This window comes from Psilocybe cubensis, chromosome 6 (genome assembly GCF_017499595.1).
Source record: "Psilocybe cubensis strain MGC-MH-2018 chromosome 6, whole genome shotgun sequence".
In the NCBI taxonomy this organism is placed as follows: Eukaryota; Fungi; Basidiomycota; class Agaricomycetes; order Agaricales; family Agrocybaceae; genus Psilocybe; species Psilocybe cubensis.
The window spans coordinates 2,416,984-2,442,227 of NC_063004.1; the positions used below are offsets into that span (position 1 = coordinate 2,416,984).

A 25,244-nucleotide genomic window follows, 5' to 3' on the forward strand; every position below is an offset into this window, starting at 1 on the left:
GAAATTCAGGCCAATCCTCTTTGCTCGACCGCAGGTCGGCATTTCGTGTAGAAAAGGTGGTTGAGCCGGAAATAGCACACTGATCTATAATATGCACCCACTACGCCCTTGCACTTTGCACTGAGATCAAAATCCCTTAAGACAAGTTTCGGCGAGATTTTTGCGGCCGTTAACAGGCAGAAAACCATTCGAACATTCCTGTTGCAAAGGATGAGTATCCATCAATCTCCGAGAGGCGGCGAGAAGGTTGCATATATTCACTCTTATTCTCCATGACGGCTGGACACCCCTCCGCGATTTCTCCGAGACGAGGGCAAGCGTCATTTTTGCACGACGGGGCAATGTTTCATGGTCTTGTAGCATAATATAAAAATTGTGATCGTTGTCGTTTCTGAGATTCCAGCGACGGGGTTGCTTCCTCTCCCTCTTTACTCCTGGCTTTTCTTGAGTCACATTCTTTTTCAGTGCGCCCACAAATAGACTATGCTTTATGATTAATGCGATGTATACGGGGACTGGGAAGAGGATTCATAGGTATTGAGGTCAGACAGATAGTTACGATATCATGGAGGTAAGTGGCTTGCTCGAGTCCATGTTTGTTCGTGACAAAAATTTTAAGTTCTGCCACAAAAGCTCTTAAGAAGATTCAACATATTGCGTTGACTTGGTTCCAGAAGTATGTGAATCGAGTTTCTTTGTTGATATGACCTAGACGTGATGAATTGAGCTCTACTCCGTGGTGTATTACAATGAATCTCGATGGTTAATTCAAAGCTATGCCGGAGATTAGGCAGTATTGAACGTCTTTTGATATAAAAAGAATTGATAAGCCTTGTCGTCGCCTCCATTGGAAAATTTATTTGTTCATTAGTGTTGCATATGCCCTCCTTCAAAATATGACCTACAAAACAGCTGGTTGTCTACTGTGGTTAGTAGAAAGCACGCAATTTCTTACCAGGGAAGGGGCCGTTGGGATATGAGCGCGTAAAAAAGACAGCCAACATTTATCCATGAATGCAACCCCGTGGTCTTTACATGAGGATGTCCATGCAGCAACTCATCGTTTCGCTTCCAAGCTATCCGATAATCGGCCGCAGCGGATTCTGGATATCTAAGAAGCAGCGATAACATAGCTGGCCTTATAACGTTCAGAAGTGCCGATTCGCAGAAAGACGTAGACCCACAGATTGTGGCGTTTTCAGAAAGGACCGAGCACCGAGTTTAACGTGACAGAGAAAGCATGTAGACAGCTTCCAACAGGGTTGTGATGAGAAAGGCAATGCATCCGAGAACGAGTAGAATACTCCTTTAGATGGGTAAGAAGGTCGTTTGATCGGCAAGTGGTCGGGGTTGGCATTTGCTGTTGCATTGAAGATACACACGAGCCGACTCGGTTCATAATGGTCTGATAGCTCCCTGAAGCGAGCTGGAGAAGATAATCCGTGGTCAGCGAGGCCTTGTATCACCAGGTAGCTCGCGGAAGACTCCCAAAGGAAGAGTTTGGCCCGTGTCCTGAGCGATCGGCAAAAGAGACTTTGTTCGCGTTTATTCTATTTCCCTCGAGACAGATTTAATAAATATCTGAACTCCCATGAGATTGACAGCCAGAGAAAGAGACGACGCTTCCTGATTCAAAGACCAATTCTGAACAATTTCCAATGCAAACGGAGACAATCTCTTCAGGTATTGTAGTCGGATTGCTACCAACGTCGAGACGGTCAACACGAAAAAGTTGTTGGTATGGTTGTAGGAAATTGCATTCGAATTCAATGGGTCGTATATAATCTGAACTGAAACTCCTGGGGTGACTTCGCTATTGCATTGGAAGTACTGGCAGTCACGGTGACGATGACTGTTGACAATTGTTGAGTTTCTAAAACTATCAAACGCTTTCCAAGCGTAGATTATGACCAAACGCGAAGCCTTGGATCACAGGTTGCAGCCGATATGCGATTTATGCAGGGATATCATGAAGGAGAAAATATAGAGTCAAACTTTGCATTGTGAGGACCTGCCGGACATCATTTACAACTCAGCGGCTTGTTTGGCTACGAACACAAGAACAAACATACTTGATCCAACGAACAGTTACACAATCGATCAAAGCGTAGCTGTCTCCGTGCTCAGGTCAGCCACTACCTTTGGAGGGAGGTGTAGTCCAAATAGCTTGGAAATATGGACAGAGCTCTTGTTGCTTGAAATTGATTGGATTGGTACTTGACTTGGTTCGGTGAATGTATGACCCAAAATTAAAATGCAACATGCTGGAGTGTGCGTGTGCAATGTTCAACTGCGATGATGCGGACACCACGCAAATTCTGTATCCTTTTCTGGAACATATTCCGAAGGTTTTCTATCACTGATTGGGGCTGGAGTTGCATATATTCGTTTGGTCGACACGTCCACAACTCTACTGGAGATGAGAACTTCATGATTGTGTGAGTGATCTCCCGTGGATTTTCTTCGCGACGTCCGTTTCCTTCAAAATATGTAAGAGAGCATTCATAGAAGTCGAGAGGCTTCCCAGACAGTGCGTTTTGGTGGGATACGGAAGGCACATATGCGATTGGATAGTCAAGGAATATGGCCGCCAAGGCAACAGCAAGTTCCATAGGGATATCACTTGGGAGAGTATGGGAGGATGGCGTGGGTGATGTAGAAACTAGATCCAATAAAGAAACTAATAGTTGCACTATTTGTGTAGGGGGGTCGACCTTACGTGTACATGTTAGTATCACTGACACGAAACAACCTCAGAGCTTGAGCTTACAATCTCAAAAGAGGCTCCAAGGTGAACGAATACTGGCCTCAAGCCAATGTGTTCTTGGAATGACAAACATGTTGCAGGTTGATTGAAACTCTCGATCCGATGAAAAAGCAACCTTGTGTTCACGAAAAAGGATTGATCAAAGGATGGTTCGAATAGATGCAACACTGATGCAAAACAATCTCTGGTTCTAGTGTCCTGCAGAATTCTAGTAAGAATCGCACTTGAAACATCACAGAATGAGGCATACACTGCGGAGGTCCTCAAGCAAACGCGAGAAGAGGGCTACCGGATTCTGAGGCGCAAAAATATCAAGAAGATATCCAGTTCTACACACTCATTAGCTCAAAATATGGAAGTTTTACGGTGACGAATGACTTGCGTACCTGATTGACTGTGCGACAAGGGCAAGATTACTGGAGAAGGCCATTATGTTTTGACCAGAGATAATTTTTCGGAACTCTGGAATACCCTTTACTTTTTCTTGCACGACGGTGATGACGAAACCAAGACTGAAGTCGACCATTGATCCCTGACGAAGAAGCAGAACCCAGTGGATGGTTCTCAGTATGCGAGCGAGTGTGTGTATGAATCAGCTTTGGTGATCTCGTTGCATGGAACAGAGCAAAGGAGAGGGACTAGGCTAGGCGTACGGAACCCGAGTCATGCTCAAGAAGTGCAGTGTGAGATATTTGCGAATGGCCCAACTTCAGTTATTCTTCGCGATCGTGTTTTGTCTGTAATGACCAGATTAGGGTCTAGTCAATCCACAAAATGGTCGCGGGTTTGCTACTACTTACCTCTAATCAATGTGCAGACTAGAGACTGAGGAAGAACCGGTAGTATTTAGTCCGTGACTGTTGAATGAAAAGAGTTCAACGATTGATCGGGCAAGGAGGTTCCATGGCTTTTCAATCTCAACACCAGCTTTACTACCCATCCTCCCAACAACGAGTAGATAATGCACCTCGCGTATCCTGAAGCGGATTTGTCTTCTAAGAACCTCATTCATCTATGACTTGCGTACGGAATTGTCGCGTCCGTTCAGCCGAAATTTTTCGTGGAATCACTGTCACTAAAAATGTTGGGAACAGCATTTTGGAGCTCGTATCGAAACCACTACGAAGCACGGGTCCATGTTCGATTCGTGCGAGGCACATGTTTGCAAATACGTAGATTGTTAGGTGAGATGTGCAAGAAGAAAACAAGTTGTTTCGTTACCTCAAATGAGGAGGCTGTACAGTGGCCGTCATTTCCGTGTTTGATGGGCGCACCGACGATATAGGCGGACCTTCGAAGCCTGAGTTGGACCTCAGAGCCGGTCTCTTCCACACCACCACCATCGCTGGGCGAAAACTTCGAATCAGGTATTCGAATCATTTAAAAAGAAACGACATAATGGTTCCTGTTACTACATCAACCCTCTTGGTACGTCATCAATTGAACTACATATCATTGACTTGTGGAAGCAACTCCATATTGAATTCACTATTTCATATGAGAGTGCTGGTACTGACTTGTTCATCTCATGTAGTTTGCTGTGTTACTCCTGACCACCCAAATTGTCAATGGCCTTCCACAACAATTCAAACGCGCTCAAGATCCAGTACGCCCCTGTCTTTCACATACCACTAATATGCACCGCTAAACTGCCACTAACATTGACTTGTCTACAGGAAGTTTTAGAAAGGCGAGACTTGTTCAGAAGAGCTTCTGCTGCCAGCCCATGTTCAAAGCTGGATTTGGATGATGCACAATCACGTCAGTAATACGGACAAAATTTCCCTAACCTAGCTGACTCTTTCCTCTAGTTCCAGGGTGGCCAAAGCTCGAGCAATACGCCAGGTCAAAATGGGGCGAGGGAGAATGGACAATCATCATCAATCCCCCCGGTGTAAGTATATTTCTGATATCTGTGCTCCGTAGCAAGTATTAACTTCTCCTTCAAAAATCGCTACAGTATCGTAAAGACAAGCCTGCTACAATGTGTGTCGCGGATCCCGTTAAGATTGAGATGACTGGTTAGTGACCCTCTCATCGCAAATTTTTCTCAGTGGCCATAATATCTTTACAGGTGACTCGAAATGCAATGAAACCAGGAAGGACATACCACCGGTTAAGAAAGATTCTAACCACATTAAGGTCAATGAAGGGTATACAAATACGGGGAACTGGAATATCACTAGTGCGTTTGGAGCATTTATTCTCACTGATATTAGTGGACTTATTACCTCTATAGATGTGACCACCGCCGCTCATGCTGAATTTTTCTCGGGAAATTTCCAATTGCCCAATATCACCAAGCTCCATCTCGACTCTCTTACCGCCGTTGGAAAGTTTATCAATGCTCCTGACAATAGGTCAGTCCTTCCATAGCTGCTCAATGATAAGAACGCTATTTACTCATTATCACACTCAGCTTCGTTACAGTGGTCTCAAATGTGACTTACAAGAACACTGAACTGACTCCGGTTCCTGATAAACATTGCATTGGAACAGTAAGAACTTGATCTTCACTTTCCTGTGTCATTGTCTAACTAATTTTTTTCAAAAGATTCTCGAGCAAGAGTGTATTACTCCCGCGAAAGGTCGTATTCAACTGGTTGCTTCTGGATACATCTGGTTCAAGTACAAGACCAAGGCAAGGCATTACTTCTTTGTGTAATACCCTACCCTTACCCTGTTGCTGTAGAGAGCCCCCCTAGCCAATCCAAAAGGAGGAAAGCATTCTAAATGTGAACATAATCCCCCTCGCATTTTTGGAGATATTGATTGCTTACTTTTAATGCGATCTAGTTACCATTAAGATCGAGGATGTTCTCAGAAATGAGACAGAGCGCTCTGCTTGGATAGATTTTAACGGATACATGAATACTACATGGCGGTATGACTATTTCGATGAATGTAAGTCATTACAATGTACGAGTCACTAGCATTATCGGTTTTAACTGACCCACCTGTGCCATTAAAAGGTCGATGGAATTTTAAATTACAGTAGATTTTGGGTCGTATCCGTGTAAAGCGTCCATCTTGTGATCCCATGTCATCGGAAGTGCTATATCTACACTTCTGGAGATGTTTTGCGTATGAATTGTTTCAATTTCTCCCCGTTACGCTGAGTGTCAAGCCGATATTTCCATGGATCATAGCGTCCTGGTTTTCCCTTTCCAGTCTTGAATCTGTGCACATGTATAAGTTCGCCTGCTTCTGGTTTAGCCCAATAGTTGTCATAGTTAGGAATTATACATTCGATTGGTGTCAAAGTCTCCAAAATTCTTAAAACGATTGTCGGGCCAAGGTTTCGATGCTCTGGCAAATTAGACAACTCGAATCGTGCCCGTACGACACCTATATCATGATATTGTTAGTTTTTTCCTTCCAATCAAAAAAAATCGACTGCTTGCCTGTGTAAGGGCTTTTCATCCTCAGAGGCGGCTCCAATCGATGATCTCGTATCGCCATGAAATGTACCACATCCAGGGAATCTTCGGTTACAAAAGCGCAGTCCATCTTTTGCTGTGACACATCGAAATAAAAAGGCTGGTCCAGGCGGAAGAGGCAACGCTGCGGTGGTTTTTGCTCGAACAATCTCTTCATCTTGACGATTGTGTCTTCGTGTACTAGTTTTTCCTGTAATAATAAGGAACCAAGTCCCTCGCGGGTTTCATCCTGACGTATGGCCCGATACACATGTTGCGACCACGGAATACATGGGTGCCGAAGAACCAAATCTTGCCCTTCATGGAATTTCGCGACGTCATCACATATGCGATATCGTATATAACCTGCCATTTCAGGAAGACCGGGCTCACGGTGATAATAAAAGACACCTGGCCTGTGTTTGGGAAGTGCGACGCTTTTACTACTTCCTGGATCAGTTACATATAATCGGAGAAGTTGTTGGCCTTCGCGTATCTGTCCTAATGTAATCTAATAAGTGCAAGTAACTTGGAGAAGTTCAATACTGACACAGTAATTGTGAATCGGCGCGGTAATGCGATTCGGTTTCTGGCCAACTTCAACCATCTTTTCTGGCCTAAGTGTCTTTATAAGTCGATTCACAGATCGAGGCATGCGCTTCTGAGGAGTCGACAAATCGTTCTGTAGAGTGAATCAGTCACTCGAAGGACATCATTGAATTCGAGTGCTAACAGAAAGTCCTCGTTTGGAAAGAAATTTAACAAACGCAGTAACCGACTGTCCTTGTCGTAAAATGTACCCTGTGGGTCGTAGGTAGCAGGCACTTGTCCTGCTCCAGAAACAAGGCATTGTGCAGATTTCAAGGGCACTAAAAGACACTGATCTTGAGTTTGTTGGTAAAAATGTTTGTGCAGGGGGTGTTTATGTCGAGAGGGTTGCGACGCGTTAGGAATGTCGAGAGTCGTGTCCCAAAACGCTGTAACGGTCAACTTGGGTCAAGTGACGGTGTAAAGCTGTGCTCGGGGATCATGATATCACTTCGCTTACGTTCTAGATCTAATCTGATTAAATTGAAATGATCTCATAGTCCTCCCAAGCCCTCAATTCTTTTGCCTGCAAACTTTCAAACAGTAAATCTAGTTGGTTGCGAAGAGTAGACTTTGAGTTAATTAAGTCTTCAGATCAGTAAACGATGAGATTTGGCCTTCCACCGGCCAAAGGCCTGGAAGGGTACTTGGAAGACTTTGACATAGTCAAAGGCAATATTCCAGAAGCTTCGATCCGTATATACATTTGGTATTCAACTTCTACCTACAAGCGCCCTACTTACGGTCACTCCATTACCACCACTATCGTATATCTTTTCTCATCTTTAAACTGCACCAATACTCCCTGCTCTAAGCCATGCCTTTGAACTATTCAAAGTGGGATCAACTCGAAGTCCGTCCTCATTACCCACATCGATTTGCATGATGTTGACTGTGTTTTTTATCTTTTCAGTTGTCTGATGACTCGGATATTGAGGGTCACCCTAATGTTGACAAGAAATCGCTGATTAGGTATGCATATCGGCTTTCAGTGTGCTTAGCTTCATACTGATCATGATTGTAGATGGAAGCAACGCGATATTCACGAGAAGCGCGAAATGCGCAAACATAAAATACAAACGTTGAAAGCGCAGATCGCATGCAACAAAGTTCTCTTGCCACGAATTACGGAGATTGAGGAGACACTCAAGAATCCACCTTCAGATATGACTGCTCCTGCGTATTTCAGTCAGCTTGTAGAGAAGCTTCGTACCAACCCCTCTCGTGATTGTCCTCCAGGAAATGACCCAAACAAACTCGAACATACCTACGATGGCATGCTCCTGAGTCTTTTAACGATGGTCAGCGAGAAGTCGAAGGAGAAGTTAAAGGAAGGACACTATGCAGGGGAAGACATTGCACAGAAACTGGCTAAGGAGTTGGCAGCTGAAATGGGAACCCATGTCAAGCAGCTGGGAGAAACGATAGAACGCGATCAAAAGGAACTTGAAGAAGAGGAGCGCGAACAGAAGAAGCATATCACCATGGACGATCTTCATGATGGGTTCGAGAGCAAGGTGTGCCCGTATTTTTTCATTCATTTTGAATTTTGATTCACAAATTCTTTGTTGTAGTATGTTCCTCCTATACCCGCTCCAGCGCCCTTGGCTCCAGTGAAACCTGAAAAAGCTAAGGGAAAGAAAAAGGAAACAACCACTACAATCGAGGTCCTGAACCCCAAGGCAGGGGAATCTTCGACAAGCGCTCCAGCTCAAGAAGAAACATCTGACAACGAAGACGAAGAAGGTCTTCCTGAATTGACACCATCCCTCGAGGCATTCTCCAAGATCGCTGTTGGTGACTATGAGAAATCGTTTGAATTCATTCAGAAGCATCGCGATGTCTACGTACCAGGGGCAGCGGATGCCCTGCTTGTTGCCGCCTTCACGGCGCAGGGCGATGGCAAGACCAAGTACGCACGGCAATGCGTACACCAGAGTCTCCTCATCCAATACTGCGAGAAACTTGGCCGTGATGGAGTCGGCCTCTTTTTCAAGAAGTGAGTTCCCTCGTTTCTTGCTTTTTTTATTTGAATTGGGAAATAAATGCTAATACATCGTACAGGATGGTGTCTGGCGACAAACGCGCCCTCAAAGTGTTCGTCGACGATTTTGAGAAGACCTACGAACATCTTGCCAATCGCGTCAAGGTCACCAAGGAAGAACAAAACCAAGCCCGCGAGCAAATCCAGCTGGTCGCTGAAAACCCCGATACGATCATCTCATTCAACGTCCCTGAAGGCCCTCCCCCCGAAACACTTGTTCTGGAAGGCCCTGGTACAGAGGGAATGGACGTTGAGGAAGTTCGAAAGGCGCTGCAGTTCCGCTGGGATGTATTTGAAAGTTTCGCCCCTGAGATGAAAGAGGCGTTGAAGTCGAACAAGCTGGAGGCTGTTAACAAAGTGCTTGGAGAGATGGATGTTGCGGAGGCTGAGGCTCTTGTGGGAAGCCTGGATATGGCCGGAATCTTGAACTTCGCTGAGGGTGGTATTCGTGATGAAACAGGTCAATGATTGGTAGATAATTTTTATGAACTAATTGTAATTGAACACCTTTGCTATCCGTTGGGCAGCTTTTGGTGAAACACTTTGTTCGTCTATTTTTGTTGAAGTAAGAATAATTTAATTTGGAACCTGCAATGCTTTCCTGTGTAGCTCAGCAAGGATTTAGAGAATCATGGCTCCTGACAGATGAAAGTTAAGCCTATTGGTTTGATAATTACTCTTGACCTGATTGACTGACTCGCATCTCCATCTTTTAAAATTTTACCTTCGGTGAGAAGAGCTTACAAGTTCAATCAATCACAATTTTGACTGTTTTGGGGGATTATCGTAGACCCAGTGCAGGACCTGTCCAAATTCACAAATCAATCTTGGTCAAAGGCTGTTACATAGGATATTTTCCACAATCTGACATGGGGCCACATGGGTCATTGATTCCTTCCAAACAATATCAAAGATGAGTTCGACATGTCATTCAAGAATACCTCGAAACGGAAAGGAAAATAACTGTGTAGACATGGCATGAGAGATCTACCATGGATTCGGATCCACAACCAGGAGAAAAAAAAGCATTATGGAAGTGGGTTCTAAGATTTTTCTTTCTTCCAAAACCACGTACCGTTCACTTTCATGCATTTGGGGAGGTGGTTGTAGTACATGCCTTTGAATATGTCGGTGATCCACTGGCGAAGTGAAATGCTATATCGATTGTATCAAAAATGAGGAATGAAATTTCCCCAATCGATGTCTAGATACCCACTAGGTCCCACGTCTCTAAGCAAGTAAAACGACTCAAACAACAGTATGAGGCGAGCAACAACGTACAACGGAAGAAAACACATGGAGGTAAGGGTAACGAGGACGGCAAGCGAGTCTATTACTTTATCAAATGTGCTGGCTTTTGTCACCTTCAGGTTGTCTATTCGTTCCTCGACGCCGATTGCTTGCAAGAAAGCAAAGAGAAGGGGACAAAGTGTTATGAAGAGAGAGAGAACGCGCCACATGGTCTGCTCGATAGAAGTCGGAAATTGGAAGGACCAAGGAATGCAATGTATGGCCCCAAATACAGCTCCACTGAATCCGAAGATATATGTCAGATGCTGAGATCTTTGATAAGTCATGGCAGGGGAGTAGAAAGTGGGGACTGTGTCTCTTCCAGGCTTTTCTTCTTCACTTGAATCTGTTCCAAATAACTCCGCAACAGGTGCGATGAAAAGGTAAATTAATATAATCATCGGCCATCGAATGAGTATCACGACGATGACGTTGGCTTTACGAAACTCCTGTCGGAGCAGGTAAAGGAAGCGTGAAGCTCGTTTACGGATTCCAGTTAAAATAGTGTTGGATTGACGAACACAGTATGCAAAGGGTCTTAGCAAAGGTTTTGTGGAAACTTCTGACTGCTGTTAAGTCAGCGCTTACACAAGGCAAAAGGTAGGCGTCAACAATAATGCACCTGAATTTGTTCATCCCCTTCAACCTTTCCCATCATGTCTGCTAGGTGTTGGGCATCGAGATTGTCTAAAACTTGAAATTCTTCCGCACGAATGAGCTCATTTTTGTGAGCATAGTCCGACGTCGGCTTTAGATAGACTCGAATGCGGCACTGGACGTCCAGAGGCTTATGCCACCACAAGAAGTACATCACTGCATTCATGCTGGCAAAGGCTACAGTCACCAATTCAAGCTCAGTGATGTCAAGGCCCTGGGCAGCGCGAGCAATGCATTGAATCATAAACCAGGTGGTCTGCACAATTACCAACCCTTTGCTGAGGGAGTCGCCTTTACTCTTGTCCGCTAGGTCTTCTTCCGTCACTACCGGAAAATCGATTTCATTTGAAGCTTCCAATTCTTTGAATAACGACACAGTGAGAGTTCCAAGATCTTCATCTCCTTTGTAAAGAACGAATCCTCCCATGATAAGAAAAAAAGCATGGGTCATTGTCCAAGAATGTTCTAAAGTTGATGATAACACGTCAATCACAAATGACACCCACTCCCGTTTGGTCTCTTACTTTTATACTCCTTTGCGATACTTCGTGCCGATATCCATTGTCTGATAGACCATGATAAAATCAGTTCCGGCCCTATTAGACCCCAGAACATTAGCCATGTACGCCGTATAGTTCTTTTAAACCAATTTTCTCCCGGAGGCGTGACGTTAGGGTGTACAGACACCCACGTACACACAAAAATGGTGGCAAGACAGCTCCAAACAATATCCTGAAGACTCCTGGTGTTCGGGCAACTACACTGCAGTGGATCGTTATTTGCAGCTCGTAGATTTAATGGATGAAAGACATTCAAGGGAAGAGCTTGTATTCCGCCCTCCCAAGACGACAGCAAACCTATGCTGAGCAGGAGGAGGAACATGGAGATCGCAGTGCCAAAGTGAGTGAGGCTGATATTTCATCTTGTTTGAGTTAGGTGTGACGCCTGAGCGCCGCAGAAAAGCAGTTCCCATGAGGAATGAGGCGCATCAATTGCTGATGCGCGTAGCCACATCACATTTGAACCCCCGCTTCAGGCTCAGAACAAATACATCGGACCGACGCCTCTTGGGACTCTTCTGACTTCCGTGGCACACACAATGCTCGGAAGATTTCTATGACCTTTCTCACTGTTGACATTTCCTTCTGTCTGGATACGGACTCTATATCGACCCAACACAGAGCCATTCTTTGTATTCTTTTGATGTGCTTAATCTAGTGCGCGTGCGCGAGGTTGAACCTGACGCACTCTTTCTGCACTCTTTTCTTGTTCAAGCTGTGCACTACATGAAACGGAGAAGCTCTCAATGGGAGCGAACTCTCGTTAGTTGGAAGGGCGGGATTGTTCCCTTTATCAATTGGCTATCTATCGTGATATATGCTGTAATGCCCAGCATCCCATGATCAAAGTTGACTTCAGCTAACAGAATGCCATCTAAGACAAATCAACCTATTACTTATACGTCTGGGGCGTTATTACGGCTCTAATCGTCACCAATATGTTTCCTGATGATGATTTTTCTCTCAAGATATAGCTCGCATCGCATCTACAGTTAACTGTTCTCCAACGCCAACCTAATTATAGCGTTCAGGGGTAGGTGTCGCTGGCGGACGTGCGGAGACCCTGTCGAAACTATATTCCGCATACACCGACTTTCGACGTTTCACTACAAGATGACATGATAGCACTGCATCTCCGACGAATTCTGGACATACAATGGCCACGCTATAAGTAACCCTCACTTGGTGTGAAGTTGGATCGACATCCTCTTCCCGGCATAGAATGGCTCCTTTCGTTGTCTACGAATTGTGGGTTTGCCTTTCACGGTTTCCACAGCGCGCTAAGTAGTGTTTAATACTGTCGTTTTCTATTTTCAGCGCGTTCGTCTGCTGTAGTATTGCAGCTGTTGGTGAGTCCCTCACGTCCAGTCCTCATGTTTATCGACATGCAAGTAACGATTTTTTTTTGAAGCTCTTCTCATATGGGACCATGTCATCACTTTCGGAAGGGAGGTACAGATCTTTTGGTCGCGCAAAATTTCTGGCCCAGCTATACTATATGGTCTATTGCGATATGGAACATTGTTTGAAAAGATCGCAGTTATGCTTTTGGCTTCATGGTACATGACGCCTCATGTGAATATTCTTTTATTTTTTTGAGTGATAATATCATGTTCTCATATTTGATGTCAGGGATGCAATGTTGCAGTTCGGTTCCAAATCTTTCCGATGATTCTACGGTCTCTCGGATACGGGAGTAAGTGGTCGCGACTCCAAGAATGTTCCCAAGTCAAATCTGACAGGTGTACGATAGTGTTTTCTGCATTGCGGGTATATGCTCTTCGTAGGAATCAGTGGCCCCTGGCTATCTTTGTCTTTTTGCTTTGCTTGCCCTCCCTTGTGATGCCTGCAGTAGGTTGAACTGCTTTTCATAATAACATGCAAGCTGATGGAATATTCCTAGTATGTTTATGCTCACCAATGGTCTCCTGGCGTAAATGTCTTTGGATGCACATTGGCCTACAAGGCATCCCCTGTCGAGCATACACGATGTGTAAGTTTTATTATCCAACAAGTTTCTAAACAGGTATTGAATGTCGGAATATAGGAGTTTGATTTGATAGTATACGCATGACACAATCCCTCATCTCATCGAAATTGGAACAGTGAGAATTGCTGGACTCGTGGCCGACCTACTCGGCGAGTTCATTGTCATTATTGTCACCATCAACAGGACGTTCCATTTGAGAAAGCAAGCCATACCTCTGGAGGAAGAGAAGAAAAGACCTGGCTTGATGCATCTATTTTTGCGAGACGGTGATTACTTGAATTTTTTTGCCGATTGATGTTTTTAACCTAATCAATGGATAGGGAGCGTCTATTTTGTGTACGTTATTCCCACAGAGAATCATATTTTGATGTCAATACTTACGCCGAGCATCCCTAGCGCCCTGCTAATCTTGTCCCTCGCTGACATGCTGGTCCTTGTGGTAAGTTCCTTAATGCGCCATTTCGTTATCAGGCACTTAGACTAACGGTCATCCATCAAGTTCGATCATGTTGTGAGTTTGAGGAAGGTTGCTATCATAAAGCATTTTGACTGAAGCGTTTGAAATAGCCTTCATTTGCCACACGCTACGACTACTGGGTGGTACCGTATTATACACCTGTGTGAGTGACGCTCATTGCGTTATCAAGGGCTTATTGACCATCTCTGCCAAACGATAGGTTTCGAACGATCATCATTTCCCGGTTCCTTCTAATGCTTCGGAGCATATACTACGATGAAAGCAACGACAAGACCGATGCTGACGGCGAAGCGCCTCTGGGATCGTTAAAATTCCAATCCCGCGTGATAGGGACCATGGGCGCCCCTGTCGATTCGCAGTTCGATGAATACTCCGGTCCAGAGCCATGGGAAGACGAAGACGATCTTGTTTTCTCTAGTGACCCGCTGGCCGCTGGGTTACTCGAGACTGACACGCCCTCACACGATTCATCGGATAACATCGGCAAAGAGTCGACACCGTCGGAGGCTGATGCTTCGAATATTGAAGCCTAGAATTCACGACCAAAAATGCTGGCCCGACACCACAGCTTACTGTATTCCCGTGTAAAATCATACTGCACTGTTATTAGGTTTTTCCTGACTATTTAATCTCGCTGAGGTTTCACTTCGCGATCGTCGCCTCAAGCGTTGTTTGTCTTTCATGACATCTTGTTCTGTAGATATAAAAATCCGGCCTGTCACGAAAGCAGTGATGGTCAGGATGAACAGAAGCGTCCACACGGCTAGCAGCGCAATGGCTAGTACTTTGTGCAGAGTGTGAAAGCCAGCGATATCGAAGATATCTCCCAATAAGCGCAGTGTGGCAATCCAACCGACTATCGTGATGGAAAGATTTCAGTCAAAAGTTTCTAGCGATAATGAATCGACCCACCGTTCGGGAAAGTGACGGCCCAACAGCTCAGGATGTCTTTAAGGCCAAGGCGTTTATATACCTTAAAGCCGTACGGAAGGGCACCAAATATGAAGAAAAACACAGCAAGTCCGAATAATAAGACGCTGCAAAGTACGCTGGATGCATACCAAATGTCTCCAGCGCCGGAAGAAACCAAGTTATTGTGCGGTAATCTGTAGTTAGTGAAGTTAGAATGGTTTTTCATTAATTTTATTTTGCAGCTTACAAAAACTGTGCTTCTTTTCCAAGATTGATTAAAGCCAGAGCGGTAAACCCAGGTGGGCCACAAACAATGAAGGCAGAATTTGCTTGGTGTCCTTCGAGAAAGCCAGTCTGTTTGAAACGAGGTTAGTATACTCTGCCACTGATGATCAAAATCATGCTGACCATTATGAGTCGAATGATGTAAATGCAGATATAAAAGAAGGTCATGAAAAAGCCAAGGCCTATTTAGAACTGCATAAGTTCAGAGAATACTTTAAGAACAAAGAAACCGAACCTTGAAAAAAGTAGCCAGTAAGAAGGACGCCGAGACATCTGCGGTCATCAAGATCCAGAACGGTAAGTACTGAGGCAGCGACTACGCCTGTTAGCATGAGAGGAAATATCTGGTTATTTATCGCCATCATAAGTGGTCAATGTACAAATATAAAGAATGTCCTACATACCAGAAATGCATATCCCGGAGTGAACGCCGTAAGTTCATGAGAATGGTTGAACCATATCATCAGCATTACAAAGGATGTTATAAGGGAAAATGCGACATAAAGCCTATGTAGCACAATTAGACAATATTTATATTTCAAAGGAACGAAGGGATACCAAAACAATGCGTATGTGAAGTTTAAGCTGACATGACCCAATGGCACTGCATAATTGACGGTACCAATGACAATCGTCGCGAAGGACAGTACCTGTAGTTTAGTTTGAATGGTTATAGGCCACAATGTAACAGGCAAGATTTGGTCACTCACAATCAAGGGAACGAAAATACTGGCGACTGGGTCTGTGAATGAACGCCAAGCCCTCTTAGGATAAACTGCAGTATGAATGCGAGTTAACCGCAGAATTTTGAGATTTGCAATGGAAAACGTACGAATTGCTTGAAGGATCAATGTGAGCGTATTCAAAATGAACAATGCCATATTCATGAAGAAGAATCCGACTTCAATGCGATGTAGGGCTATGGGACGGTCCTTGATTCCGGAAAAAACTAGGTATACGGCACTAGTTCCCATGCCTATAGGAAACTGCAAAACTGTAAATCAACCAAGCATAGATACAAATGGTGTTTGTGACTTACCGATTGCCAGGACCAACCATGAATTCGACGTCCGAACACCCCAACACGACGAGATCGCTCTGGATCCGAAAAGAGTGGGGTTTCATCGAGAGTCGCCGAATCGGATGTAGACTGCGTTGAAGCCATGCAGCATTGCTTTGCCTCTGTTGATCTTAAAGATGTGGTGCTGCAACTTTGGGGAGTGGAAGCCATTTACTTGACGAAGAAACTGTGATGACCGTGACTGTAAGACATGAAACGATGACGTTGATTTTTTGTGATCGAGCAAATGCCAAAGGGACTGTTCATCTTTAAACCTAGTTGAACCCAATACAATTTAATTGCGCCGTTGGCTAACACGACACGATTGTAGTCGTCTCTACACACTGTTTTTACGACTCGATGGTAGTTCTTGTCTTTCATTTCCACCTTACATTCAAGATTGAGGGGCATTCAACTTGGCGGAAAGTTCTGCGAAGACCTTCTCTAATTCCGGCTTGGGGACAGACTTAGCAGGCCATCCAATACCCAGTCCTTCAACTTCGTCCGGCTTTGGGATAACGTGGAAATGAACATGAGGTACCTCCTGCGGCACATTCGACGTATGAGAAATTGACACTTTCTAACACATTGGACACTACCTCACCTGATGAGCGAGTCGGCCATTGTTCTGAAGGATGTTGTAATCTGCGGCCCCTTGAGCGAGGGCGATCTTCTTGGCAATTGGTAGGACATCTTGAAGATATTCGTCTGGGAGCTCATGCATTTTCTCAGCGTGATCTGTAAAGCCAGGTTAAGTGATAGATAACGATGAAAAAGATAAATTCACATTTCGGGATTACAAGGGCGTGCCCCTTGGAGAGCGGGCCTATGTCTAAGAACGCGAACCTATGGAGGATCATGAACATTGCACCGTCATCGGGCAACACAAATAGACTGACGATGTTTCGGTCTCGAGTAGCTTGAAGCTTGGGATCTTTCCTGTGGCACAACAATGGATGAGACGTGCTCCATGCTTACTGCGAGCGCAGCAGTGAACCATGTGTTCTCTTGTGAGTCACCTTCAATGATTTTGCAGAAGAGGCATGAGGCAAGAGATCTAGTAAGAGGAATTTAATTCCAGAACGTCGAACGATTGTGAAAACGAATTACTTCGTGGCCATTGTACAAGTTCCGCTTGACAAGATATGAGCGAAGATTACAAACAGATCCAAGTTGGGAAGATAGGATGACAGTCTAGCTGATTGCATGGGCGTTCCCCACAGCGTCACGTGTTGTGATAGTTGTATTCGGTGCAGCGGGCCGATTCAGGGGCTTGCAAGTAGCGGCATGAGAAAATCTCGAGGGGTTGCAAGTTATTGGAAAGAGCTTGAGAAAGCATTTCGTGTAAGAAATATAAAGAAAACGTATACGTATCTGGGACATTTACAAAGTATTGGGTGATCCAGCAACGAGATTTTCAGTGCATAATTGCGAGATGTATATACTGTCTTTAAACGACAAAGTAACAATGAATGCCATTCTGTTATCATGAAGACTATATAAACAATGTCCTTAGAAGCCTAGGTGAGTGAATAACACGTTGGTAAGTTTCCATAATTTTTGAATGTGGATGGATACTAGACTAACCGCTACAAATGACCGAAAACTACCTTACCGACCTACTGTGGAAGTGGAACTCCTGGCTCTAGGATCCCATCGCAAGGCCGCGAAATTTGGATTTCACAACTTACTTCGTGTTTATTGTTTCAACTACTGAAGTGTACTTTTAAATATAGAAAAGCGACTAGGAGACACAAAACAACACCCACTACTAGGAAATAAATAGAACAGGGCTTTGATAGTTTTCTATTAATAGTAGGTAATACGGAGAACAAGGCAGATCGATGTTGTCGCCCATTGAAACGATGAACGTATACAAGTAGATGCAATAAATAATTAAATACAGTTCAAAGAAACTTAGTGGAAAATATGGCTTCTATAATATTTGTTTGATTCAATTCTTGGGGTCTGAAGAACTGCTGTCCGCACCGTCTAAAACCTGGCCAGGTCATAATGTGTTCAAGTCGACGAATCTGGTTGGATCGTCTCTTTCTTCTTCTTGCCTATGCAGAAAAACAATGTCAGTTTGAAATCATATACTCTTAGGCGATATTCAAGTCAAAAATGAAGGTATCACACCTTTAAGAAGAGACTTTAAGATTGATTTCTTCTCCTTCTTCTTGCGAGTTTGTCCACCAGTGCTAGACCCCGAGTTGGATCCAGAGGCTGAGGACCCTACTGCGCTTTCTGAAGTTCCTCCCGATGCATCTGACCGAGGCTGCGATGCGATAGATGAGGACGACTCTGTCGCAAGTGTGACCTCGGAAGACCCTAAGGTCGATGCCAGTGCAGAAGAAGAGGAAGGAGAGGATCCTGCCACTGAAGAAGGAGTACTATTGGGTAGTTTCTTAGAGGCTTCTTTCTTTGGATTGGGAAGGATTCCTCCAGTTCCATAACGCGATTGAAGGGCCCCAAAAGCAGCAGAGTAATCTTTCTGAGGGTATTGAGAACGGTGTAAAGGTGTATTAGAACTAACAGTTGTTGTCGATTGAAGCGAAACATTTGATTCGTTGGGTTGAGTGTTCATGTCAGTGTTGTTTGAATATCGTGGTCGTTGGGCACTGGGCTAATGTCTTCAATATGATTTCTGTATCATCCTTTTTATACCATATAAAATGTATGAAGAGACCATAGCAGATAGCAATGCCCGTCCTGAGCGAAACGAAAATAGACCCTTTGTCGCGTAGATCTATCCTCATCGCAGCTGATATGGTCAAAGAATACACATGGTCTCGCATGGTTGACCTTGGAATGAGTCATATTTGGCAGTTGAAAGGCTGCCCTGAATCTGTGCGCAGCCGTCTAGATCGCCGGTGAGTTAGAGGTGGATTCAAAGTGTAAGTGTATTTGTGGTGCTTACCTGTGCTCAAATGTGCCCACTTATGGCAAAGATAGGTGTATCAGACTCAGAAGTTAATAATACATCTGGTGATTCCCTAACGCACGGCCAACCTTTCGTTTGAGGTAGTTTGAACGGTTGAACCCTTGTGAAATTCGCATCTGTGTCCCCCTGTAGTCGCATATAGTCCCTCGTTACATGCAATATTTTCAGTTATCATATAGAGTATAGTATAAAAGGCTTCAAGAATGTCGGTGACGTTCCAACGAACTTTCCGTGCCGTGCTACTGCGTACAGCCGTTGAAAGCCATGTAATATTATTCACTTGTGATGTCCAGAGTCGTCGTATGGGGTGGTATGTCATCCTATTTTCCGGATGTATGAAAATCTAGTTAAGCCGGGACATGACTTCTGACTCGACATGTTCGGATTCCGAAAAGCGCAATGAAAGTACTCGCATACTACGTCGGAGGCAAACCACCGTTAGTGAATGGATTCGAATTGGCTTCTTTGTGGGGTAATGAGTCATTTCTTTAGCTGGTAATCCCATATGGCACAATAAGGGACACTGCACCAGATGGAATAGCAGGACAAGAATAGACGTGCAGTTGTCGGAGGCGGGATGGGTTAAGTAGATTGAAAGTTCTTGAGAGTGAACTCGGGGTTATATTTGGCACAACATATCACAACAACCGATCAAATCACCAATGCCTTCCTGATTAGGGTATCACATTTTGTAGAGGGCCCTGCTACAGTCAAAGATTCTCTCCACTCATCTGTGTCATGAGCCTCCATCTACCTCCCCCAGCCTGTGTTGCTGATATTGTTAACGACTCAGACTCAGACTCGGTATCATCATCCGACAGCGAGGATGAGAATGATCAGACTTGGGACGACTGGGTATCCGATTCAAACGAACAGCAAGAGACCAAGTCTCTGTTCGACGAAACTGTTTTGCCATCAGTAGAACGCGCTTTGGCTTATGATAGTGAAACTCATCATTTCAACTTGGATGATTTCTGCAAAAATCTATGTGAGCATTCGTTTTATTCCATGATGTATCTCCTAATTTTTCGTAGCGCTGGATTTTCATGGGCGCGTTCGTCTCATCAACTATATCCGGAAAACTGTAAGATTTCTATCAATTGCTTGTTTGGAGGTTTTAAAGCATTGCAATAGAAAGCGAGTCCATCCGAGGCTCTAAAATTAGAAGGAAAAGAGCCCTGGTTCCAGTCTGATGAGTATCTAGTGCCCGTCGTGGAAAACGACCCTCTCATACGTACGTTTTCATTGTGATAAAAAGCATATTTAGTATCTAACACGTTTTTTAATTTATTCAGAGGCATATGCTCTTGACTGGTCAGACTCCGACGACGACGCGGATAAGGATCCAATGAAGATGGACCCCAATCAAAAGGTCAAACTCCTTGAAAAAAAACTTGCTCTCGCTCGACAAAGCCTTTTGGATTATCGTGCCTTGATAGCTGAAAAGCTTAATATTTCAAAACAAGTTACAAACGTTGAAGACTTGTCTTCCAAATTAGAAGCAATCCCCAAAACTCGTGATGATGATACCCATTACTTTGAAAGCTATGGTTCAAATGGTAGGGATCTTTATTTCTTTACTTAACTCTCTCAGAACTTTACGCCTCCACGTATGCAGATATCCACGCAATTATGATTAACGATAAAGTTAGGACGTCAACATATGCTCATTTCATTTTGACGAATCCAAGCCTGTTCCGGGATGCAATTGTCCTCGATGTTGGCTGCGGCACGGGCATCCTATCTATGTTTGCCGCGAGAGCGGGAGCGAAACGGGTCATTGCTGTAGATGCCAGCGACATTGCTCTCAAAGCAGAAAAAAACGTTATAGCCAATGGGTTCCAGGATGTAATCACCGTCATCCGAGGAAAGGTCGAATCCATTTCTCTCCCTGAAGGCATTGATAAAGTTGATATCATTATTTCTGAGTGGATGGGATATGCTTTGCTATACGAGTCAATGTTGGACTCTGTTCTTGTGGCCCGTGATCGCTTTTTGAAACCGGAAGGTGTCATGGCTCCAAGCCAGTGTAAGATGGAGTTTGGTCTTTGTGATGCGAGCGAAATACACAAAGAACGGATAGGGTTCTGGGACGACGTCTATGGTATGTACCTATCATCCCCATAACATTCTCATGACTGAAGATAATTTCCAGGATTTGACATGTCGGCGATGGCCACTGACTTGTACGACGAAGCTATTGTCGACGTTGTTGGTCCTGAAACCCTCATGAGTGAACCATATACCATTAAGGTAAGTAGTAACCTACAGACTGGGTACATCAATTCACGATATTGATTCTTCAGGACCTCAACATCGGTACAATTACCTCTCGAGAACTTGATTTTACCTCAACATTCTCCTTAACCTCCACTGCGCAGAGGCGTACCAAGATAAACTCTTTTATCCTCTACTTTGACACCTTTTTCACTGCACATGGTGGGCCAGTTCCACCTGACACCCAGGTGAAACTTGTCAAGGAGGGTGAGCCTGTTTTAGCAGAGTTGTGGCCAGTAGGCGGGAAATCGGCTCTTCAGAGACGTCAGAGCATGGGTAAAGAGAAGGAAAAAATTACTAGCTTCAGCACGGGCCCCCTCAGTGTGCCAACTCATTGGAAGCAAACTATCTTCATGCTTCGAGAACCAATCACAGTGACCGAGGGTACGTTCATTTTCCCTCAACAATGGGTGTCGATATTCAAAGTCTATTTATCAGGTTCGATTGTTATCGGAACTTTCATGTGCAAGAAGAGCACGACTAATTCGAGGGAGATGGACGTCGAAATCCATTATTCAGTTAAACAGGATGCACAATCCTCCCCTGGCCCTACAACAGTACAGATGTACAAGGTTCGATGATAACGGATATTCAAAACATTTCCAGCTTCGTGGTGATATCGATCTTATCGATGGTGGATATAATACAGACACGCCCTCCTCTTTCATCTTGTACCCGTTAAAACACAAAAATGTCAACGCCATAGTTGTGATAACCGGTATCGGAAATTCAAGGTTCCTTTTCCTCACAAAATTTGATCCACACTGTCGAGTTCATCGGATCCTTGATTGACATCTCGTCTACAATTCTTGATAAAATTGTCGCAAGCCACACATCATATACACTGGGCGTCCAAATATTCCTATGGACTCGGAGTGAGAGAGGCTATGCAACTCCAGGAGCTCCGTTCTCCAACCAGTGTGTTAGCGGTGTATTCGCAGGTACCTCTGTACATGTGTGTTGGTCACTGGTGGTGTTTAATGCTTATCAGTTGCTTCCATGCGACTTTTAATCTACTCACATAGCAACTCATGCATCGAGGTATACAGGTCATTGACAATGTGGGCTATGTTATATGTATTGCACATGGATGTTCTCCTTTCCATTATGATTTAAATAGAGAATAATTCTCATTCATAATATGACATCGGAATCAACTCTAAAACATAACGGAATCGAATCCGACGAGCTTCAGAGTTCGACTGCTGGATACTATTATGCAGAAGGGTATATGGGAGCAAATCCGAGGATAGATGTACCATTGTTAAGTGGTTACATATAGGCCTCTTTCAACAAACGTAACATTAGGTCGATTATAAATGGCCACATATACTAGTAAAGGTGTTGGGAACTAAAACGCTAGACAGTGAGACTCCTCGCGCTAAACCATGATCATTTCCATCTTGATCAAGTCCGGAAGATCAAAGGGGTATGACACTTTCATTTTTTCTCTGGGTACCTCTGTCAGATATCCCGTGGTGTTTTCACTACTGTTGCGAAGATTGGCTCATGGGTGAGGGTCTTCATTGGAATAAGATATTGACAACTGCGGTCAAATAAGAAACTAAGACACATATCGTGCCCCGACAACGGCCAAAGCAAGGCAATCACTGGACCACCGTCTGGAAATAACTCCTGGAACCACCTGGTTCTTGCGCCCACATTATAGGTAATGTGTCCATCAAAAGTATCCGCCGTTTCGAATGATCAAGGAAGAAAGGCAGACCAGGTCGCCGCTCGTTGTGACCTCCTTCATGATAGGCTTCTTGGAGAAGATGTGAGGCACTATCTCAATCTTGCCCGAGTGCTATCCCCTAACTCCGAGTCTATCCCCCCAACCGACATTGACCATTGGTTAAACCAGAAGTTGCTTGCTGGGCAGCTTTTCTGCGAAGGATTGATTTGAGGGGTTTTCGATAATAGAACGCAGTTTCTTTACAGATTTCAATCTACAAGTTACAAGGGACGGTCTCCGCAGTTCTGATGATATTAGTGGTTGTATGTGGCTTGTAAGCGTGCCTTGACGTATTCTCCTGCAGTGATGACTTCATATTTCGGAGGCCTGTCGATTGATACACAACTTGGCATAGGCTTTACCAGCAAAGTATCACACAATAGAGTTTATACAGGTCACAAAACTGACAAAAAAACTTACCTCGAGTTTGACGTTATAATCAGTGCCAAAAAATAATGGGATCGAGTATCGACGAACACCGCTTCGATTGATAGCACGATGTACGGTTGATTTAAAAATGTCGTCTTGGGAGTTGGTAAGTTTATTTTACCAAGGACAATGAGGGTCAAAGACAGACGTACTCGTCCAGCGCGCAAATTGATCACCAAGGCTATTTGTCTGATTACTAACAAACTCGCATAGCAACCAAAAAGGACTTACTTGATTACGAGAGTGCCTGGTATTGGAGGCGCATCGACCCATTTCTTCTCAGAATTAAGGACTTGCAGGGCCTGGATACCATGTTCTTGCCAGAGGATTGTAAAGCACTAAAATAACCAAATCAAAAAAAGTAATACGCATAACATAGCCCTCATACCTCCCAACTATTTGGATATTGGACTTATTGAAATTTATTAGTTGTTATACATATGCAACTACTCACTCGGTGTGCGCTCCAATACCAATAACGCGATCATCTACAGGCCCTGTCTGAGGAGGATAGTGTAAAAGCTTCATCAGAGCCGCTGAATGTTGTGTCTGGAAAGAAGATGAATACGTGTATTGGCAAGTAAATTGTGATATCCACCTTGTCATCAAAGAAAGTATCGGGCAGGTCGAGAGCCATTGCAAACAACGGAAACAGCATTTTGCCAAGTTTTACTGCTTCATGACTGTTCAACAATGAGTGAGCTTTCCAATTATAAAACTTAATAGCGCCCTACTAGTAGTGCATTACTCTTGCACGGAATCCTGGAACGTCAGTCTCAGATGGCCAGATGTTTGCCCCATGCATGACACCATCAGTGTCGCTATCTTTATCGGCTTCGTCGTTGTTGAAAGCCTCCCAGCCGAATTCAAAGCCTTCTTGCATGTCTCCTGCACCATATGGATCGTTGTTCCCACTGAGTAATGGTGAATATCCCTTGAAGTTGGGAGTTTTGCGGTTCTCAATCTGCCGTAGTAAATTATAACCATTGTGGTTGTCACAAGTCAAAACAAGTTAAAACCGCGCAACCTGGTAATCTCACCTCCATTTTGGTGTCTATTGGAAGGTCAAAGAACTTCTTTGCCATTTCAAGGGCATCATGTATCACGACGTCGGGTATCCCATGGTTTTTCACTGTTGTTAGCGTGATATGTTCTTGTTTGTACCATGATACCGAAAGCTTTGAGCAGGCGAACCATAGAAGAACCCAACCTGTATGCAGGCATCTCGAATTTCGTTTGCCAAGTTTCTGCGTTTTACTATATCGTTGCTTCGGATATCCGTTAGATCGCTTGTTAGGTCGGAGGAATGACTCAGATATTGAATGATGAATTTTCAGTGCCTTGACACTCACATAATGGGGACAGTCTGAAAGTGCGGATCGAGGGTATCAGCAGCATTGATTAAGGACATTTACGGTTTTGATGTTATAACACAAGGTCTTATTGGAGACAACGACAAAAGTAGAATTAAAGTGAGATGGCCTGGTTGAACAAAGTTGCAGTTAGTGGAAGGGAATGATTAAGATAGGGGCGAAGTCACGCCCTTTCATTCTATGTCCGACGTGGCCGAGCGATTAAGAGGCAACGGAGCCCTTCAATAAAGGCCATGGCCTACGCGTGCTGCCAGCCTTAGAAAAGTTATGTCATATTTTTTGAATGGTTAGGTGACTGTCTTTCGAGCCGTTAGATGCCTTAATTGATCTGACAATTCATGCGAGCTAATACTATTAATTGGGAGAACAACGTTGATATGATAACAAGGACCTATCATCACTAGGCTTTAAACAGACCAGCACTCAGATGCAGCCA

General features: G+C 44.2%; 10 protein-coding genes across 10 annotated transcripts; 4 read left to right on the forward strand and 6 right to left on the reverse strand.

The window, feature by feature from the left end:
* Positions 1–2,249: 2,249 nt before the first annotated feature.
* Positions 2,250–3,293, reverse strand: JR316_0007264 (uncharacterized protein; the record flags this gene model as incomplete). The annotated part of the gene is made up of 4 exons (XM_047893007.1): positions 2,250–2,714; positions 2,771–2,965; positions 3,018–3,096; positions 3,154–3,293. The coding sequence occupies 4 exons, from the start codon at positions 3,291–3,293 to the stop codon at positions 2,250–2,252; spliced, it is 879 nt and encodes a 292-aa protein (XP_047748289.1).
* An 872-nt stretch (positions 3,294–4,165) lies between these two features.
* JR316_0007265 (uncharacterized protein) lies at positions 4,166–5,432 on the forward strand (the record flags this gene model as incomplete). The annotated part of the gene is made up of 9 exons (XM_047893008.1): positions 4,166–4,195; positions 4,302–4,373; positions 4,444–4,528; positions 4,579–4,661; positions 4,728–4,788; positions 4,842–4,952; positions 5,007–5,127; positions 5,187–5,265; positions 5,322–5,432. 9 exons carry the CDS (start codon positions 4,166–4,168, stop codon positions 5,430–5,432), a joined length of 753 nt encoding a protein of 250 aa, XP_047748290.1.
* A 2,159-nt stretch (positions 5,433–7,591) lies between these two features.
* Positions 7,592–9,286, forward strand: JR316_0007266 (Hsp90 co-chaperone Cdc37; the record flags this gene model as incomplete). The annotated part of the gene is made up of 5 exons (XM_047893009.1): positions 7,592–7,627; positions 7,688–7,746; positions 7,799–8,291; positions 8,349–8,773; positions 8,839–9,286. The coding sequence occupies 5 exons, from the start codon at positions 7,592–7,594 to the stop codon at positions 9,284–9,286; spliced, it is 1,461 nt and encodes a 486-aa protein (XP_047748291.1).
* A 701-nt stretch (positions 9,287–9,987) lies between these two features.
* JR316_0007267 (uncharacterized protein) lies at positions 9,988–11,647 on the reverse strand (the record flags this gene model as incomplete). The annotated part of the gene is made up of 3 exons (XM_047893010.1): positions 9,988–10,677; positions 10,731–11,230; positions 11,290–11,647. 3 exons carry the CDS (start codon positions 11,645–11,647, stop codon positions 9,988–9,990), a joined length of 1,548 nt encoding a protein of 515 aa, XP_047748292.1.
* Positions 11,648–12,547: 900 nt separating this feature from the next.
* Positions 12,548–14,326, forward strand: JR316_0007268 (uncharacterized protein; the record flags this gene model as incomplete). The annotated part of the gene is made up of 12 exons (XM_047893011.1): positions 12,548–12,573; positions 12,643–12,674; positions 12,737–12,900; positions 12,958–13,021; positions 13,079–13,176; positions 13,229–13,318; positions 13,389–13,581; positions 13,636–13,651; positions 13,712–13,754; positions 13,815–13,826; positions 13,883–13,935; positions 13,993–14,326. The coding sequence occupies 12 exons, from the start codon at positions 12,548–12,550 to the stop codon at positions 14,324–14,326; spliced, it is 1,125 nt and encodes a 374-aa protein (XP_047748293.1).
* A 57-nt stretch (positions 14,327–14,383) lies between these two features.
* JR316_0007269 (Malic acid transport protein) lies at positions 14,384–16,155 on the reverse strand (the record flags this gene model as incomplete). The annotated part of the gene is made up of 10 exons (XM_047893012.1): positions 14,384–14,649; positions 14,706–14,899; positions 14,953–15,059; positions 15,114–15,172; positions 15,226–15,334; positions 15,395–15,497; positions 15,549–15,640; positions 15,701–15,765; positions 15,823–15,976; positions 16,030–16,155. The coding sequence occupies 10 exons, from the start codon at positions 16,153–16,155 to the stop codon at positions 14,384–14,386; spliced, it is 1,275 nt and encodes a 424-aa protein (XP_047748294.1).
* Positions 16,156–16,444: 289 nt separating this feature from the next.
* On the reverse strand, positions 16,445–17,258 carry JR316_0007270 (Hit family protein 1; the record flags this gene model as incomplete). The annotated part of the gene is made up of 6 exons (XM_047893013.1): positions 16,445–16,594; positions 16,655–16,788; positions 16,838–16,896; positions 16,950–16,989; positions 17,070–17,107; positions 17,161–17,258. 6 exons carry the CDS (start codon positions 17,256–17,258, stop codon positions 16,445–16,447), a joined length of 519 nt encoding a protein of 172 aa, XP_047748295.1.
* An 811-nt stretch (positions 17,259–18,069) lies between these two features.
* Positions 18,070–18,637, reverse strand: JR316_0007271 (uncharacterized protein; the record flags this gene model as incomplete). Its single annotated transcript, XM_047893014.1, has 2 exons — positions 18,070–18,113; positions 18,190–18,637. The coding sequence occupies 2 exons, from the start codon at positions 18,635–18,637 to the stop codon at positions 18,070–18,072; spliced, it is 492 nt and encodes a 163-aa protein (XP_047748296.1).
* A 1,095-nt stretch (positions 18,638–19,732) lies between these two features.
* On the forward strand, positions 19,733–21,852 carry JR316_0007272 (Ribosomal protein arginine N-methyltransferase rmt3; the record flags this gene model as incomplete). Its single annotated transcript, XM_047893015.1, has 8 exons — positions 19,733–19,982; positions 20,029–20,078; positions 20,129–20,228; positions 20,290–20,553; positions 20,589–21,098; positions 21,150–21,247; positions 21,301–21,655; positions 21,710–21,852. 8 exons carry the CDS (start codon positions 19,733–19,735, stop codon positions 21,850–21,852), a joined length of 1,770 nt encoding a protein of 589 aa, XP_047748297.1.
* Positions 21,853–23,260: 1,408 nt separating this feature from the next.
* On the reverse strand, positions 23,261–24,846 carry JR316_0007273 (2-oxoglutarate-Fe(II) type oxidoreductase hxnY; the record flags this gene model as incomplete). Its single annotated transcript, XM_047893016.1, has 11 exons — positions 23,261–23,362; positions 23,427–23,530; positions 23,588–23,616; positions 23,667–23,773; positions 23,824–23,830; positions 23,890–23,984; positions 24,034–24,118; positions 24,170–24,399; positions 24,476–24,567; positions 24,630–24,724; positions 24,788–24,846. 11 exons carry the CDS (start codon positions 24,844–24,846, stop codon positions 23,261–23,263), a joined length of 1,005 nt encoding a protein of 334 aa, XP_047748298.1.
* Positions 24,847–25,244: the final 398 nt, after the last annotated feature.